A 14,035-nucleotide genomic window follows, 5' to 3' on the forward strand; every position below is an offset into this window, starting at 1 on the left:
ATCTTCAAACAAGGTTTAATATCCTGTTCGGTTCTATACATCTTAACTCACTGTCAACTACAGCGACTCCATTCTGAGTATTCAATATATAGATTCAGTGTAAGTTCATAAAATATTCATCTGGTAAACATTGTAAAAACAACAGCACAGTTCATTACATTATAGAACAAAAAAAAACAAAAAAACCGGAGTAAAACGACAACACTTCCCGGATGGTCAGAGGCAGCAACAAAGAACATGTAAAATATGTCCAATGCTTTCTAAAAAATAAATATGGAGTTATGTACCAGCTAGCGCCATGCCCTGTAGAAGGATAAAGTAGGAGTCCCAGGCACGGGCACTTTGTCAACTGTGGGTAAAGTGCTTTCTTTGTACAGGATGCAAGAGCAGATCACAAAAAGGTCCTTTATTTTCGGAAGGGAGTCAGACGGCTGATGTTCTGCCAGAAATTGGAGGGTTTGCGCTTGGGTTCAGCAAGCATGAAGACTTGTTGCTGTGGGAGGTTGGCAGGCAATGTGGGATGCTTCTGTCTCATCCAGAAATCATAGTATGTCCTATTAACGGCTGGAAAGTGAAATGAAAAAGGTTCTATGAGAAATGTCTAACAGTGTCTTATCGCATATTAATCAGCTCCACCGACTCACACCATCAATGCGGCCATCTTAAGCCATGAATAAGGACGGAGACACCGTCCGAAACGCGTAGGCTTCCTACCTTCTTCATCCATTCTATCCTTGCAGGATTATATCGAACATATGCCAAAGAAAACCCTTTTTTAACTAAGAATAATTAAAACTTGGAAAAAGTTTCCTTTTAACTATTTCTAGCGCTGGACCCAACCACACCTCTTTTTCAAAATAGTAATGCGGTAATCTATTGCATAATTCAATGTCTTGAGGAATGTCTGAATTTTACCAGGTATTTTTTTATATCCAACATTCTGTGCTGATTCATTTCTTATATCTTTATAAGGTGATCTATTTTTCTGATACAGAGCTCCAAACAACATGCATAGATAAACAGATAAATAATAAAATTCTATTAGCCACCACTAGGGGGATCTAAAAAGCTTACAGAATACTTTACTGCATTTACATGTAACTCAATAATAAAACAGTACGCAGTAAATTCTTTTAGGCTATGGAAACCTTTGCAATGAATTTATTTGTGTTTTTTTTTTTTTTATTCTTCATTTGCTTTCTAAATGCAAAGTTAAGCAACTTTCTAAATAGCCTTCATTAAAAATTTCCTACCATTTTGCTGCTGTAAAGTCTGTTAACTCCTTCACCTAGCTGGTTACCTGCAAATTTTGACATAAATCTGACAGAACACTGCTCCTGTTGGAGGACATCTGCTCTCTCCGATCTGTACTGTCACGGCCGTGGTCGCGGACTGTTGCCGTTCCTTACCTGGCGACGCCCACGACCATTGGCTTTCTGCCGGCGTCTCCCTCTTAGAAGACGCCAGCACTCCCGGTCCCGCTCTCACTGTTAAGGTGCGCTTGGCCCCGGCCTTATTGTGTCAGTGCACGCACATGTTTAAAGTTCCCTAATCAACCCCTGTCCATCCTGGACTATAAGAAGGGCTCCACCCTTCCACTCCCTGCCTGAGCGTTGTTGTAGTTTTCCCATGTCTGTATTGCAAATGGTCCGTTAATGTTTTCCTGCTCCCAGTGTTCCCTTGTCCTGCCTCCTATATCCTGTATCCCGTGTGGTGCCTTGTTCCTAAGCCTGTATAGTACCTGAGCCGTGCCTTGCCCCGCCTGATGGAATACTCCACGTCTGCTGTCGCCTGTCATCCAGGATACCATCCGCCACGTCTGGCACAACCCACCACCTCCAGCCCCATCTGTGCCAGAGCCCTTGCCGCCATCCGGACTATCCCAGGTACCCTTGTGCTACACTCCTACCATAGACTTTGTGCATAGACTGTGAGTTGTTCAGCTGCCTCTCCGTTACGGCGGAGCGGCCTAGTGGGTCCACATACCCCTAGATCATGACATGTACATGGCAGATCAGAGTGTGGAAAATCATCCGAGTTTTCAGGGAGGGCAGATCACTCAAGCTGAACTGTATCAGGGGGTATATAGGAAGGAAAACAGAGGGGGAATTACACTGTCAAACAGTCATTCTTCCATGTAGAGAATGTAGAGAGAAAGAAGGACAGGAATGAAGCTGTGCTGATACACGAAAGCTAGTGAAGGCAGCAGCATCCTGGACTCACAGATCTCACATCCACATCTCACATCCAGCATGTTCAGTATTACTGGGAGAGACACGCACACATGGGAAAAGTCTAAAACTAGGAGCAGGTTGGAAACTGGATATCAATGGCTCTGAAAATAAATGAAAGTATGAAGACTGCAGCCTAATACTTAGAGTTAGAGGTTTTTTTTTTAAACTCCAGATAACTACTAACATGTAACAATATTTTTTTCCATGTCAAAGGTGTCCATAACCTTCAAGCTTCCTCTAGTAATGGCTGCAAGCAGTCAGAATTGTACGATAATTTTGTGTTTTTGGGGAATGTCTGACCACAAACAGGAACAATAGGTTGAATTTTAACCTGTTCAATCCTTTGTTTGCCCCATAGATAAGTGGTGTCTGGTTGCTGGTTATCTCCCTGCTATACGAAAATAACATGCATTATATAGCCAGCTTAGCATATTTCTGGTTAGAATTAGGTTGAGACACTGGATTGTTACAGTGTGATTGTGCAGTGAAAGAAGCTGGGCTAGAATAATGAGAGGTGTATGACGCTGATTGGTCGCTGATTGGTCAGCGTCATACACTCCTCTGTACAACGCCCAGTTGGTAAAAAGTAAAAAACACGCCCAGTTGTCTATTAAGAAACTAATTAGCATAAATCTAAAATTGCTCATAACTTGCTAAAAAATTATCGTTTTTCAAAATAAAAACCACTGCTGTTATCTACATTACAGCGCCGATCAGATTATGTAGGAGATAGGGCACTTATAATCTCGTGACAGAGCCTATTTAATGACTAACAATGCAGTTCCTCTAGCCACCCAGTACTGGCCACCCAGCAGTAAAGGGGATTGGACCAACCAGGGTTGGACCCCTTTTTCCAAGCAGCCGCATACTCTGCCTCTATGGTATATACTCCCTTGATTTTACAATAACTGTTTGAGCTACATCTAAGCTACAGTAGATTTTGATCTTAGTATTTTTCCTTGTATGAGATCTTCAATATTTTATGATCTAACCATCTCTATGAAAGCACTTACCTTTTGGCTTTCCTGTGGGACGCGGTTTATTAGCATTCATCATTGCTTGTTTTCGTTGTATTTCACTGATACTGAAACCTAGAAACAGATGCAAGTTAACTTTGATAGTAGTATGGATCCGTGAGTCATATATAAAACTATAATTTAGTTATATGGGCTTAAGGCTAGACAGAAAAGAATATGTTGATTTTACCAATAACATTAACTATCCAACAAATACAACCTGTAACAGACAAAATCAAGACCTGAAATGTATACAATATGCAGTTATGGAAAGATTTCCACTAAAAGGTCAACAAAAAAAACACCAGTAAAGATATGTAACCCATTTCCTACATATCTTGGCACGTTTGCTTTTCAGAGGCACACCACACATAGTTATAACATTTTATAGCCATAGAATATTGCCTGCAGCTACTACTAGGGGGTGCTGAGTTCAATACAAGCTTTAAAAATCCGTATGCAGTTAGCTCCCTCTAGTGGTGGCTGCAGGCAGACAGAATTTTATCATGGAACTATATGTGAAAGGAAGTGGAGAATTTAGAACTCTGTCTCAAAAATACAGCTCTAACTCCTATAGAGGTAGGGCCCATTCTGAGTTTGGTTATGTGGCTCTATGATTTCTGTGTATGGCCCTGCTTTTAAACATGCTGGAAAAGATGAATGAGAAACCTTATGGGAGCTCAAATGGCAGATATTTCTTTGTCACTTTCGGAAAAAAATATAAAGGAAGAAGTCATATTGACTGGTCATTTTTTTTTTTTTTAAAGATAGAAATTCCCTACACAGAACAATATTTTGCTATACAGTATATTAAGGGATATTAAGCCCCCTAACTGAAGGTACTTTTGCCAGACATGGAGAGCTCCCTAACAAACTACAAGCTCTGTACAGTTTAGGAGAGACCTGTAGGTATTGATTCTTAACTCTACAGAGCTTTTAGTTTGTATCTTGATATTGGTCAGAGATTTGTTTTTCTAATACCAAGCTCAAAATCTCTTGTATAGACGGAATTAAAACATAACATTATGTCTGTCTGCAGCCACCACTAGGGGGAGCTAAGGAGCTTATAACAGGGGTCTCAAGCACGCGGCCCGCGGGCCACATGTGGCCCCTGGGGCTGTCATCTGTAGCCCGCGGGACACAAAGCCGCTAGTACAGACTCTTCTCCGGGACTCTGGAATTCCATGACATCGCTGTCCATATATGGACAGTGTGTCAGGGTCTTCCCCAGAGCGGAGCCCCAAGCAGAGCGCTAGTATAGGCTCTGCTCTGGGACTCTGGGGAAGCTTCTGACATCGCTCATCGACAGTGATGTCAGGGGCTTCCCCAGAGCAGGAGTCCCAGTGATGTCAGGAGCACAGCTGGAGTCCCAGGAAGAGCCTACTAGCTCTCTGCCCGGGACTCCAGCTCTGGGGTTGCCCCTGACATCCATGTCCATATATGGACAGTGATGTCAGGAACAGAGCTGGTATCCCAGGCAGAGTGCTAGAAGTGGCTCTGCTCCTGGGCTACCGCTCTGGGCAAGCTCCTGACATCACTATCCATATATGGACACTGATGTTAATGGCTTCCCCAGAGTTCCGGCACAGAGCCTATACTAGTGCTCTGCTATTCCGGGACTCCGGCTCTGGGGTTGCCCCTGATATCACATTCCGGTTCAGGAGGATCCCCTGATGTCACTGTGTATGGACAGTGACGTCAGGGGCACCAACAGTAAAGGAATCCCCAGCCAAAGCGTCGGCAACTCTCTGGCTGGGGATTCCACTCCTAGAGGGAGCCCCAATGGAGCTATCTACTTGGGGTGTGTGTGGCATTATCTGCAGAGGGCACTGTGGCAGCATCTGTGGAGGGCACTGTGGCAGCATCTGCAGAGGGCACTGTGGCAGCATCTACAGAGGGCAATGTGGCATCATCTACAGAGGGCACTGTGGCATTGTCTACAGAGGGCACTGTGACATTATCTTCAGAGGGCACTGTGGCACTCTCTAAAAAGGGGCTGCCCAATCTTGACATGTGTGTCAGCCAAACCCTGCTAACTGAGCCGGACTGCATTTAGCGACACTTAAACTGAAAAACTGGATTGTTGAAATAAGCACGTGGAGAAATATCTAAAATTTTAAACCTAGCGGTATTATTATAGTAATGTAGTATTATTATTATAGTAATATAGTGTTATAGTAGATCAAATAACGAATTGATTAACAATAATTTTGTATTGTATCAAATTTGAAAGTAATGCGGCCTGTCAACTTCCCATTTTTTCTATATGTGGCCCACTTACCCGGCCGAGTTTGAGACCCCTGCTGTATAACATTCTATTCAATAATAAGCCAGTATGCAGTAAATTCCCTCTAGTGGCAGCTGCGGGCAGCCAGAATGTTATGTTTTCAATCTACAGTGTGTCTATGCAGGGGATTTGAAGTTCTTTATAAGAAAAAAAGGAGCATTGCCCGCCATAAATATTAATACATTTTTCAGCACTGAATTTCGAACCTTAAAGTGAAAAAATGCTAAACGGTGGAAATTCACTTTACGTTCCAGTAGTGTTTCAGGTTTTTTAAAAATAAATGTTTTGGGGGAAACGGGGTATTCACAGCAAAGTTATCACTGATCTAGACCTATATCCCCAACTGTTAACACACACACACACACACACACACACACACACACACACACACACACACACACACACACACACACACAGGGCCTGTCCTAAGGGTGTGAGACCTGTGTGGCTGCATTGGGCACATCAGCCTTCCCGGCGCCTCTACACATTATCTCCCCATAAGAAGTAACTGTTTTTGTAAAGGATCTGCCAGGCACAGCTTCTGTGTCAACGCCCATAGGTAATCAGTCTGCACCTGCTTCTATGTCTGTGAGACTGACTCCATCTTCCACCACTCAGGATGGCAGGCTTAGGAGTGGGAGAGCCTATCACAGCCTGGCCAGACGGAGCTAGCTCCCGCCCTCTGTCTATTTATACCTGCCTTTCCTGTTCCTCCTTGCTTGTGATTCTTCTCATTTGGTTTCCTGGCCCTGCTGCAGCTTCTTGAACTATTTGTCCCTGCTTCATACTGACCCTGGCTTACTGACTACTCTCCTGCTCTGCGTTTGGTACCTCGTACACTCCTGGTTTGAATCGGCTTGTTCACTACTCTCCTGCTCTGCGTTTGGTACCTCGTACACTCCTGGTTTGACTCGGCTCGTTCACTACTCTTGTTGCTCACAGTGTTGCCGTGGGCAACTGCCCCATTTCCCTTAGCTTCTGTGTACCCTTGTCTGTTTGTCTGTCATGCACTTATTGAGCGTAGGGACCATCGCCCAGTTGTACCCCGTCGCCTAGGGCGGGTCGTTGCAAGTAGGCAGGGACTGAGTGGCGGGTAGATTAGGGCTCACTTGTCTGTTTCCCCACCCCCATCATTACAGTTTTAGTCAGATCAGCACAATATCCTCTCTACAGGAGCTATCGACAGCTCTTGTCAAGGGCTCACACAGCTACTGTCCTATGTAACATGTGAGAGGAAACCTGTCTCCTCTCTCTGGTTACACAGCACAGGAGCAGTGAGAGTCATTAGCACGGACAGCTCCAATTGCAAGTAGTACAGTATCATGCCTAGCTGACTAAGGCCCCATGCACACGACCGCAATTACGGACCCATTCACTTCTATTGTCCACGGACACTTTCCCGTATATTTACAGGAAGGTCTCCGTGCTGTAGAAAGCCGCCGTAAAATTTAGGACATGTCTTATCTTTTGCTTTTTACGGACCGTGCTCCCATACTTTTTATGGGAGCACGGGCCAAAAATGCGGATGGCTGTCCGCGGCCGTCCATGTCACAATCACGGGCAGTGATTACGGGCACGGCCTTGTGCATGAGGCCTAAGACAGTTACTTCCTATGGAGGGTGATACTGGAGAGGGGATGATACTGGGGGAAAATAACTGAAGAGGAAGGGAAATTATAATGGGCCGGTCAGAGAGATGATACTGGGGAAAGAGATAATACCGGAGGAGGCATAATACTAGGTGGATGTTAACTGGAGGAAAAGAAGAAATGATAGGGGCCTGGAATTATATCTGGGGGTAGAGGAAGGAGACATGATACCTTGGGGGAAAGATATACCTGCGGGAGGGGGAGAAGTGATACAAGGGGAATGGGAGAGGAAGGAGAGATGATACTTGCGGGAGGGGAACATTTTTATACCTGAGGTGGGGAGTGAGATGGTTAAAGGGGGGGGGGTGATGTTTTCATAGCTGCCAACATTTGAATTATTTTTCCAGGGGCACTTAGGGTGTGGCTTATCTGGTGGGTTTGGTTTATTTTGTGGGTGTGTCTAATGGGGCGTGGCTTTCTTCCCAGAATTTCTGCATACATATCAATAAAAATTTCAGCACTAGTTTGGCTGACAACTATGGTGGCCAGTATATCTCTCTGGTTATCTGGTTGTATACAGGCAGGTAGGGCTAGGCGATATGTGCTGACCAATACTGGTAGCAAAAAAAACAACTCTGTAGATAGTGCCCCATACTGCCACCAGTAGAAAGTGCCACACACTGCTCCCTGTAGATATTGCCACACAATGCTTCCTTTAGATAGTGCCACCCCCTCCTCTAGATACACACACACACACACACACACACACACACACACACACACACACACACACACACACACACCCTGTAGATAGTGCCACACACATCCTTGTAGATAGTGGCAAACACCCCCTTGTAGATAGTGCCAAACACCCCCATGTAGTGCCGCACTCTCCCCCTTTATATATAGTGCCACACACATTCCCATTTATAGATAGTGCCACACTCCCCCTTTTGTAGATAGTGCCACACACTTCCCCCTTTATAAATAGTTCCACATAATTCCCTCCTTTGTAGATAGTGCCACACTCTCCCCTTTATAGATAGTGCCACACTCCCCCCTTTATACATAGTGACACACACCTCGCTATGTAGATAGTGCCACACCGTCCCCCTATAGACAGTGCCCGGGTGCCCCCCAAACAAAACAAAAAAAAAACTTATACTCACCTAGCCCCATTCCCATGAAGAATGGAGCTCCATAGTCTCCTCAGTCCTGCAGTTTATGAGGCACCGAGACAGGATCCTTGCGTAGGCCTGCGCTATACAGTAAGGTCATTTCGCCGGAATGTACAGGGATCCTATCCCAGCGCATTATAGGCTGCATGCCTAACGTGGCCTGTAGCCTAGTGAATAGCAGAGCAGTGAGCAGGCTCCCTTCTCTGCCATAGTATTCAATTGTGTCTGCCTCCTGGGTACGCAGATACAATTGAAAACACCATTCGCCGGTTCAAGTTGTCAGGACACGGTCCAGGACAGTAATTTGCCGGGATTGTCTCTCTAAATACGGGAGAGTCCTGGCAAATTCAGGACTGTTGGCAACTATGTACCTGGGTGGAGAAGACCTGGGGAGGGCGTGTATATAATAGCTTAGATGGAGTGGGGTGAGGTGATGTTTTGGAAAGGGAGAATAATACTTCTGGGGTCGGAGATGATGGGGGGGTGACCCTGGGCAAAGGAGAGAAGAAGAGACAATTTGGAGGGGGAGATTATTATTAGATTATCCTCAAGAGGGAAAGAAACTATCTTTAGCGGATCCTGAGGGGGGAGAAAGGTTAGCGAGAAGTAGGGGACAGAGAGAAGAGATTATGAGTGCAGGATCAGACTACACAGTGTTTGCTTGTAGTCTATCATCATGGAGACACAAAGTTCTGTATAGTACATAAAAAATGTAGAAAATAGGAAGATTTTTTGCAAAGTTGCCTTATTTTTTCATTTTAGAAGCATTGAAACATTTTTTAAAAATTGGCTGTGAGTGTGAACATAGCCTTTACATTATTTTCCTTAAATGGTGGTTGTGCTGAATGTAGAGAGCGACAAAATGATCCTGCCCTGGGTGCCATCTAGGCAAAGGCCGGCCCTGCACTCACAAATACTATAAACACTTGCATGTAGTTATGTAAGGGCACATGGGGTATGTAAGCCCCTATTGCAGTCTTATATTATTACCTGTTTGTTCATCTTGCAGCACATGTTTTCTTTCTTCCTCAAATGCCTGCAACCAGCGCTGTTTCTGCTCCGGCTTCTTGGCCAGAAAAAGATGAACCTCCTCAGAATCTTTACTCTGCAGCTTGAAGGCATTCTTCACTGTAATGTTAAAGTCCTTGTCTTTGCCATCCTCTAAGTTAATAACTTCCATCTCATCCATGTTGATCTTGCCTTTGTAATATAACATGTCCCGTCGAAGAATATCCTGCGAATTGCAAAGGATTATGTTTCCGGAGCCCATAGTCATAACAGAATTCACATTTCTATATTATTATCTGGGCTTTAGTGACTACTGTGGTTTTCAGGGCCATGTGCTTTATTGAAACTTTAGAAACTTGCCTGTTTTGTGCCATAAATCCTTTTTTTTTACTTAAATGGGGAAGAGCAGTAACAGCAAAAACGAAACGTGTGGTTTTTAATGGGGAACAGTGGAAGTTAGTGAATTCTATTAGATACTACACATACTGTTTGTATAGGAACATAGTACAGGTTTCAGGTTTACTTTAATTTGGTAATTCTAATGTCTAATAATATAGTCAAATATTATAGTGGTAAACACAATACAGTAGTTAAAACCATAACAATAAAAAAATCATTCAGTTTTGCTGCTAACTTGCCTAACTTTTTATAAAGAGTGAGAATGGTGCGTTTCAGATTGTCATCATAGCTTGTGGCTTCCAAGGAGTCCACTTCTCCCCTGAGCTTTGGGGGCAGCATAAGAGGGCGATATAATGGGGACTACATATGAGAGCAGAATACTGAGTATGGGGAGGGGTTAATGGATAGCGTCTATTGTCAGGGATTTCAGGGGATCATGAGGATTAGGGTATATTCACAGGGCTATTTCAAACGTCCCGAAAAACGGCTGAAAAATCGGAAGCAGCACGCCTACAAACATCTGCCCATTGATTTCAATGCGAAATACGGCATTTTGTTCCTCGTTTTCCAAAAACGGCACGTAAAAAGACGCCTGCAAAAAAGAAGTGCAAAACAGCTCCAAAAACGGCCGTAAGAAACACCGCAAAAATCACCTGTTGCTAAAAAAAGTCTGAAAATCTCAGATGTTTTTTGCTAAGCGTGTGAACATACCCTAACTCTGTCTATCTTACCTCATGTGATGTTATTTATTAGCCCGTACACCACTCACTCAGGTTTCCGAGGAAAGCCGATCAGAAACGAAACAGCACAGCGGTCACCCGAGTGCTTCTGCTGCTTCATTTTAGCAATCGGTGGGGGTCTCAGTGCTCAGTCCCCCATAGATCAAATCTTCTGACATGTCACTATAACGTTTTTAAAGTGTAGCTAAACGTTTGATAAACTTCTGACATGTCATAGCGACATGTCAGAAGTTTTGATTGGTGGGGGTCCGAGCACTGAGATCCCCACCAATCTCTAGAATGAAGCAGCTGAAGTGATCGTGTGAGCGCTCAGCCGCTTCGTGTCTGTTCAGCTTTTTCCAGAAAGCCGATGTATCGGAGTACGGGCTCATGGGTTTCTATTGAGTCCGTACTCCGATACATTTATTTCCGGAAATAGCCGAACAGACACGAAGCGGCTGAGAGCTCACACAAGCACTTCAGCTGCTTTGTTGTAGAGATTGGTGGGGGTCTCAGTGCTCGGACCCCCACCAATCCAAACTTCTGACATGTCAGAAATTTGTCAAATGTTTAGCTACACTTTAAAGTTTAGTTACTCTTCAACTCTGTTTTGCGGTCTGCAGCATTTTAGACAAATCTATATTTTAATATGTGCATGGCTCGGGGAGAAGTGTCCACTGGGCGGCTCTATTTAGGCTTCTCCCCGCCTGGCTCAGCTTGATTGACAAGTCCCTCCTTGTGCACATAGAGGGACAGACCAGTCATTCAAGCAGAACCCGGTGGAGAAAAGCCAAATGGACGCTTCCCCGCGAGTCCAGCACTTAACAATGGACACAAGCCTGTGATGAAGATATGATTTTTCTAAAACTCTGCAGCACTTTAGAGTAACACATAATTATGTCGCTATTTAATGCTGTCCCCGGTTAGGCAGCATGAACGTTCTGACGGGCTCCCTTTAAGGCTTTCTTGGATGAAGTTTCAGTGTGTCAGTCCTCATCTATGGAATCTAATGATCCTAGAGGACGTCTTCTGGAGTATTGATGTTCCCTCATTTTATCATATATGTTCCCAAATTTGCATCACTTTGGGGCATGTTCATATAAAGTGATAAGAGGAGCCTTCATATATGTAGCATTAATGGCAGACTGCTATATGGATAATCTAAGAAAGAAACAATTTAATCCCATATAGACTTGCTTACATTTTATTATAGTTGTATAAAACAGCCAGTGGATATATACATAGCAACATTTTTACTGATCTTGGTTCAATCGTTGACTCTATAGCCGCCCTTATACTAATATAAAAGACAAAATATGGAGAGCAAAGAGGATAATGACTGAAATACCTTTTTACAATACACAATTTGATGATCGAAGAGAAACACGATCCTCTGTTGACCCTTTGACTGAAGCTGTGAGAATTTTGTTAATTCACCTGAATAGATAAGTTCTGAGCTTCGCATCAGGATATCTTCACCCTGTTAACAAATGTGTGAGAAAACCTATCAAATAATTTCAAATAAGATTCATAATAATATAATGAAATTCATTTAATCCAGCAATTGATAATCCAGAAAATCTGGCAGCCCACCACTTGTTTCCCGCGCAGAACTGTAATATAATGTGGTATTTCACAGAACAGAAGCAGAAGACTGGGCAGAGAGAACTAGATAATATATTATGTATTCCTGAAGGCTCTCCACCCTGACAAGGGAGATTTACCTACATAAACACATGGCAATTGATAATCCAGAATATTTGACAATCTGGCAGCTACAGAGTAGTAGACAGGTCTGTAATAGAAGTCACATTGAAATACTCCACAACTTGCAGGAATTGAAATACAGCCATAGCTATAGTTGGCCTTCCCCTACACCAATATATAGAGCAACGGCTACTTAAGCGATTGTCTCGGCCCTCTGTTCTGGAACGTGGAGCTCCATTTTAGGTCTGTGAAACGGTTGTGATAAGGGTTAGGGTATGTGCACACACACTAATTACGTCCGTAATTGACGGACGTATTTCGGCCGCAAGTACCGGACCGAACACAGTGCAGGGAGCCGGGCTCCTAGCATCATACTTATGTACGATGCTAGGAGTCCCTGCCTCTCCGTGGAACTACTGTCCCGTACTGAAAACATGATTACAGTACGGGACTGTTGTCCTGCAGCGAGGCAGGGACTCCTAGCATCGTACATAAGTATGATGCTAGGAGCCCGGCTCCCTGCACTGTGTTCGGTCCGGTACTTGCGGCCGAAATACGTAATTAGTAATTAGTGTGTGTGCACATACCCTTAGGGATCTTACCTCCCAGTCCTCTATGGCGCTCTGCCAGTGGGCTATCTTGTCAATGTTTTCCAGTCTTCTCTTTCGCTCGTTGATCAGTTTAGCGACATTTTTCATGGCGTTTAATGCCGCTTCAACATCTGCAAAATCCCTGCATGGCGAGAGGATGAGACTTGTTTAGATATATTTAGCTATATTACTGGGGACTGAACAGTTGTGCACATACATCAATGTTTTTTGAAAAACCAAATCTGCCTTCGTTTTTACGCAAAACATTGCAGTTCACATTCACAACTTCATTTGTACATTACAGTAAAGAGCAGCACTGTTTTTAGGAACTATTATTTTTCTACCTGTATCAAGCTCTAACTCTATCATTACTGTTGCATTTCCCCCTTTGACTTCAATGGGTAAATATGATGGGTAAATAATATAGTTATGGAATTTTTCATGGGGAATCTGAACCAATTCCACAACACAGTACAATGTAAGTGAAAGGGGGTTTAACAACCCAATTCATTCACATTATAAAAACCCTGCTGCAGATTCTAGACATGCTCTGAATTTTTATAATTCGCAGCATAGCCAAATTTTTGATCCACAAATGTAGTGGATTTTCACCATGGATTTCATTCACTGCAATGCAATAAGTAACAATCAACAACGAAATCTGCACCAAATTTCATTGCAGATTTTGGGACACATTTTTCGCAGCTTAATTTTTATGCGATGTGTGAACCCCGCCAAAGGTGCGTGCCTCATAAAGTGCCTCAGAGCTGTCTCTTGTAACAAGCAGGGCACATGGCATGGGTCAGTTGCAAATGATCAGGATGGGGTTTTAGAATGGGAATTTCCATTCATTGATCAAATAGAGAACAGAGCAATTTGAGGGAACCAGATTTGGGTCTATAAATGGCAACTAAGAACCTTGGTCCTACCTGTGCTGGGGGTTGGTATATTTCAGCAGCTCAGCAAGTTGCAGAGGATATTTGCAGATTTTCTGCACCGGTGTCAGTAAGAAACCATCTAGAGAGATGTCAATCATCTTCTGTACCAGGCGGCAAGTCTCAAAGAAGTAGCCGTACTTTTTGACCTTGCACAGTTTGGAGAGTTCTGTGCAGGCATTTGGGTGGTTGTTGCAATATTCTGAATAGATCTGAAAGTCATTTTGCTATTAAAGAGAAGGAGAAGAATAATCATAAGAGATGATCAATAAATAGTCTTTAAAATGTTGGGTATGGCAGTGTTATAGATGTATGTGACAGTTGGCGAAGAGGAAATGATAGCAATTTCATGCAGCCGTTCCCTGATAAAAGTC

At 43.6% G+C, this 14,035-nt stretch overlaps 1 protein-coding gene across 1 annotated transcript in view; it reads right to left on the reverse strand.

The window, feature by feature from the left end:
- Positions 1–309: 309 nt before the first annotated feature.
- Positions 310–14,035, reverse strand: part of ARHGEF4 (Rho guanine nucleotide exchange factor 4) — a 230,153-nt gene continuing 216,427 nt past the window's right edge. Inside the window, exons 9-14 of the mRNA XM_075861300.1 lie at positions 13,656–13,888; positions 12,739–12,868; positions 11,778–11,909; positions 9,294–9,537; positions 3,248–3,325; positions 310–564 (exon numbers count right to left, since the gene is read on the reverse strand). Of these exons, the coding sequence (XP_075717415.1) occupies positions 407–564; positions 3,248–3,325; positions 9,294–9,537; positions 11,778–11,909; positions 12,739–12,868; positions 13,656–13,888 (975 nt within the window). The 3' untranslated portion in view covers positions 310–406. The remainder of the gene's footprint in view (positions 565–3,247; positions 3,326–9,293; positions 9,538–11,777; positions 11,910–12,738; positions 12,869–13,655; positions 13,889–14,035) is intronic.

This window comes from Rhinoderma darwinii, chromosome 4 (assembly GCF_050947455.1).
Source record: "Rhinoderma darwinii isolate aRhiDar2 chromosome 4, aRhiDar2.hap1, whole genome shotgun sequence".
NCBI lineage: Eukaryota > Metazoa > Chordata > Amphibia > Anura > Rhinodermatidae > Rhinoderma > Rhinoderma darwinii.